General features: G+C 42.0%; 1 protein-coding gene across 1 annotated transcript; it reads left to right on the top strand.

The window, feature by feature from the left end:
* Positions 1–3531: 3531 nt before the first annotated feature.
* On the top strand, positions 3532–4467 carry LOC111152107 (olfactory receptor 6B1). The gene has a single exon (XM_022510416.1). It carries the CDS (start codon positions 3532–3534, stop codon positions 4465–4467), a length of 936 nt encoding a protein of 311 aa, XP_022366124.1.
* The last annotated feature ends 996 nt before the right edge of the window (positions 4468–5463 follow it).

The following is a 5463-nucleotide window of genomic DNA, read 5'->3' as shown; positions in this document are numbered from 1 at the left end:
GAAATAGGCACCCCAGACTCTGACCCCAATCTGCAGATCCTGACCAGGGCTCCTGGGGCCCCTATGCTGCTGCATCCCCACAATAATTCATTTATGAAGGAGGTTACAAAATCCCTGGACTCTTGGCAGGGACAGAGGTTATATGTTGATCAAACTTTAATTACTGAAACCTATGGTTTTACAGAATCCAAACAAAATTAAGGGAAAGAGCATACACAGGAGGCACAAGAATGGAGAAAGAAGCTCAGATGTTTGATTCTAAATCAATGGTAAAAATCTGCTATAAGGGATCACTCTCATGGAGTAGGAACTATTATGAATGGGAGTTCACAAATCTTATGGTGAAATAATACATTGACAATAAATATGGCCAGCTCCACTTACTAGTATGCAATAATGAGTGCCTATATATTCTTCCTTTAGTTAATGAGAAATAGGGCAATCCTTTTTCTTCCTTTTTGGTGGTTTGGGTTTGGTTTGGTGATTTCAAGCTTCCTCTAGGAAAGCAAAATTACTTGTATAATTTGTGAACAGGTATGTCTAAATGTTAACTTTGTTTCTATAACAAACACTGTAAGTAGTGTTATTCTCTTGTGTGTCTTCGAGTGTCTGTTATGCGGGTGTCTTCCAAGTAGCCTCTTGATCTCTGGTTTACCAGTTCTTTCCCGTGCAAATCCATCTCCCTGCATCAAAAGCCAGGGTGAAATATAAGGGTGTTAACAGCTACTGAAAACGTTCAGCAATTATTTACTGTTTATACATCAGGACAATTTTTATATGCCGTAGTATTTCACATGGAGGTCACCGATTGGTCCTTGAGACTATTTCTGTATGTTTCTCTCTTTCTCTGAAACCCCTTTTCTACTCATTCATTTTCTCATAATTTTCCCACCCAACAGCAAATAGCTTTTAATCAGCTGCTTCCCTGAAAATGACAAGCTGTTTCATACTCCTGTGTCTTCGTTCACTCTGATTCACCTCCTTAAAAGGCCTGATCCTTTCACTTATTTATATTTCAGGCCTTAGTCCAATGATTGCCTCTTCTCTTACCTACTAAGCATTTCTGTATGTTTATTTCTGGTCTTGTGTTTATGTGACTGAATATGTATTTATGTCATATTATCATTATTTTTAAGTTTAGATTCATGTCTAATAGCCAGTGTCTTTAATGAAATTTCAGTAGAATTAGAGACTATTTCCTAAAATAAACACTTTAAGTATACCAAGATGGTGATGAGCCTCAAATCAGGTATTGCCGTATGTGAGTTGGCCTAGGGGACATGCCTCTCCTGTCAGACAGGCCTCAGCTTGGCTGTCAGGCAGATCTCATCACTCTCTAACTTGGGAATCTTCCTTACTCTGTCTAAACTGGTGTCTTCTGGAGAATTAGAATAACAATACCTCATTAGTATTGTTTTGTGGATTAAATGGGATATTTTACGAAAGGTACTTAGAACTGAGCAAACTTCTCAGCAGGTAGTAAGTGCTCAATAAATTATTGTTATAATTTATAATAAATTACAATAATTTATTGTAATTATATTATAATATTAAATTAAAATATTATATAATTATAATTTATAATAAATATTCTGGACTGATTGCTTAAACTTCACATTAAAGTGAATCAAAACACAACCCTACCTCATTTTTGCTCTTTGCCATTTCTTCAACTCTGAGGAAAATGGCTGTAAACATCCCAAGTTTCCCCTATCTTTTAAATGGCATCCCTTCCATGTAAACCAGCCATGTACCTGAGATTCCTCCTATATTCCTCTCTTTCCTTTTTCTTCCATATTCAACCCATCGATTACCATTAAAGAGTCTTCTAAAATGCATCTGAAATCTGCCCACCTCTCTGAAACCACTGTATTCAGGGCTACCAGAGCCTTCTCTGAATAGCCTGCAGCCAGGCTCCCCACCATTCTTGCTTCCAGAGACTTGGGCATTGAGAGTTATCTTTGCCTTCATAAATCATAAACCATACTGTGCCCTTACGGGGCTTTCGTGCTTCTTGTGTTTCTCATTGTATTGAGATCGCCATTCAGAGCCTTTATTAAGACCTCCAGGGCCCTGCCTACCCTTCCCACCTCTTGTGTCCTTTCCCTCACCGACCACAGTGCTTGGTGGTGGCCCCATTTCAGCCAGTAGCGTCCCTCCTCAGCAACTCAAAGGACTGGGATCACGGAACTGTTCTCTGCGGGTCACCTCCGCAGAGGTCTAAGTGAACTTCCCTAATCACATTCGTACCACTTTCTGTTTTGTAATCTTCATAACAAAGGTCTCAAGTTTTACTATGCATTTCTTTTTGCTTGCTTATTTTAAAGACTCCCCTCAGAGACCCCCACCCCACCCATGAGGACTTACAGCTCCTTGAGAGCAAAACCCATGTTTGTGTTGTTTCCACTCTGCTTGGCTCACCGCAGCTCCTCTCCTTCCTCCTGTTAGTCCAGGTTCCCTTCCTAATGCCCTAATAATAGGGGGTCAGAGCCCCTTTCACACTTTCTGTCATTTACAGTTCATATAAGCTTTCATTCATATTTTTTCATTTGGGTTTTGATCCATGGCAACATAAGCTGAATGAATATTAATACTCACCTTACAGAAGAGAAAACTGGGTTTCAGAGAGGATAAGATGTCAAGGTCATATAGCAAACCAGGAAAAACCCAGTACTTGACTGAGGTCCAGTTCTTTGACACAGAAAGCCTAACTCTCCTGATCTCAGCACTCACATATCTCACATGATCGTCATCATGAGCTCATGACAGCTACAATCCATCTCCCTGAATGGTGAAGGGAAAGGATGTAATGGTATATATGAAGGATAAGTGAGTTGTAAGGAAGAACTTGCAAGGAAGAACTGCGTAGACATGGGCCAGGAGCACCAGGCATATCCTTTGGAATTGGCAGTGGTAACATGGAACATGGAGACTGGGTATTGTCTAACTTGGGGGTGGCTGTGAAGGCAGTGTAGGATATTAGAGCATGGGCTTTGGTCGTAGACTTCAATGTGATTCTTGCCCTGTTACCTGTGGGAAGTTGATAAGTTGCTTAATGTCTTTCTGAGACTCAGTTTCTGTATCATTAAAATGGGTATAGTAACATGTAAAGAGGCTATGTAAGAGTTAAATTACATTACTGTGTGCCTGGGTGGCACCAGTGGGTTAAGCCTCTGCCTTCGGCTCAGGTCATGATCTCAGGGTCCTGGGATTGGGTCCCGCATCAGGCTCTCTGCTCAATGGGGAGCCTGCTTCCTCCTCTCTCTCTCTCTCTGCCTGCCTCTCTGCCTACTTGTGATCTCTGTCAAATAAATAAATAAATAAAATCTTTTTAAAAAAAGAATTAAATTACATTACTGCATACTGTACCCAGTGTATGGTCTAGTCTATAAAATGTTATGTTATGAATAAATGATATGTTATTATTATTGCTAGTCAGAGAAGGCAAAGGATGGAAGATTCGAACTGAACCATGTACTCTGACCAAGTGATATTTTTCTCCCCAGGAGAGCTAAGTGCTGTATCTCCAGTATGGAAGTGGAGAACCAGACCCAGGTCACCAAGTTCATTCTGGTGGGGTTCCCTGGGAACTGGGGCATGCGGTTAGCAGTGTTCCTGATGTTCCTCATGGTCTATATTCTGACAGTGATTGAAAATGTGGTCATCATCCTGCTGGTGCAGCAGAATCAGCCACTGCATAAGCCTATGTACTTCTTCCTGGCCAACCTGTCTTTCTTGGAGACCTGGTATATCTCTGTGACTGTGCCTAAGTTGCTATGCAGTTTTTGGTCTGTGTACAACAGTATCTCCTTCACTCACTGCATGATACAACTTTACTTCTTCATTGCCCTCATGTGCACAGAATGTGTGCTCCTGGCTGCCATGGCCTATGACCGTTATGTGGCCATATGCCGTCCACTTCACTACCCCACCATTATGAGCCATGGGCTTTGCTTGCGCTTGGCTTTTGGATCCTGGGCCATTGGCTTTGGCATCTCTTTGGCTAAGATCTACTTTATCTCTCGCCTCAGCTTCTGTGGCCCCAATGTCATCAATCACTTCTTCTGTGACATCTCTCCAGTCCTTAACCTCTCCTGCACAGACATGTCTGTAGCTGAGCTGGTGGACTTCATCCTGGCACTGGTCATCTTTCTCTTGCCCCTCTCTATCACTGTCCTCTCCTATGGATGCATCCTGGCCACCGTTCTGCACATGCCTACCGGAAAGCAGAAAGCGTTCTCTACTTGTGCCTCCCACCTCGTGGTGGTCACCATCTTCTATTCAGCCACGATTTTCATGTATGCCAGGCCCCGAGCCATCCATGCCTTCAACATGAACAAAGTGATTTCCATCTTCTATGCCATTGTCACCCCTGCTCTCAACCCTTTCATTTATTGCCTAAGGAACAGAGAGGTCAAAGAGGCTCTGAAGAAACTGGCCTATTGCCAAGCTATCCAATTGGACTAGGACTTACAAATTATTAGGAAGACATGGTTTGATTTGGTGCCTGCTCTCCCATCCTTGGTCCTTTCTTCTTTAATGCCTGATCTCATAGTACTCATATTGGTATCTTATCACCATATCCACATCAACTACAGGTTCTTGGCTGTGTTGTGAGGTCTGCATCGGCACACGTGGTCTGTAGTCTAAAGGCATACCCCTTGTAGAGAGCACTCTCTTTGGCTGAGACCTAAGATAAGGTTTCTGACACTGTGAGTAAATCCCTAACGGAATAGAGTGGGTGAGCGGGTTGGTGGCATCTGAGTTAGATTTTTTTGGGATCTAGCAAGCATTAAGTGTTGTGGGCCAACAGATCTGAGATGGCTTCCTGACTGAGACAGAAGTAGCAGTGTCCTCAACAATCCCACCCTGGTTATTGTGCTGGCTGTCAATCTTGGTGGCAGAGACTAGAGTTTGCTCCTCTAGTCCCCCACAACACTTTTCGTAAGTAGCTGGTTCCCTGCATTATAAACATTTCTGCTTCAGGTAGCTAGAGTGTTTTCTGTACATGAACTATACATAAAACAATTATAATTTGTCTTCTGATATAACTTATACTGTTGCTTTGTACTGAATTTCATATTTCCCTCCTAGATGTTACAATATGTTTGTTTGCATCCTCTAGAGGCTGAGCACAAAATAAATGATAAATAAATAAATATCAGCAAATATATTATTTGCTGAAGGAAACTTTGCCCTTATTAAGCATCTTTTCTTTTGACCTCAATGTTTTCCTTCCTCTTTAATCTACTTTTACTCCCCCTGGCCTTCCTCTCTGAGCACATCATCTCAGATACAAGCAAGTTGTCCAAGTTTAGGACTTGACAGATTTCCATCCTATGCCACAGTGACTCTCAGCTCTCCTACTTGTTTATCCGACACCCTACCGATGAACACTAGACTTGCTGATCAAACATGTCACACCCACAGAAGGTATAGATATACCCACTCTTGGTTCACAGT

This window comes from Enhydra lutris, unplaced genomic scaffold (genome assembly GCF_002288905.1).
Source record: "Enhydra lutris kenyoni isolate GAN:26980312 unplaced genomic scaffold, ASM228890v2 scaffoldscaffold27, whole genome shotgun sequence".
Taxonomy (NCBI): Eukaryota; Metazoa; Chordata; class Mammalia; order Carnivora; family Mustelidae; genus Enhydra; species Enhydra lutris.
The sequence above is the reverse complement of the archived record's forward strand: the minus strand, read 5'-3'. Positions and strand labels throughout refer to the sequence as shown.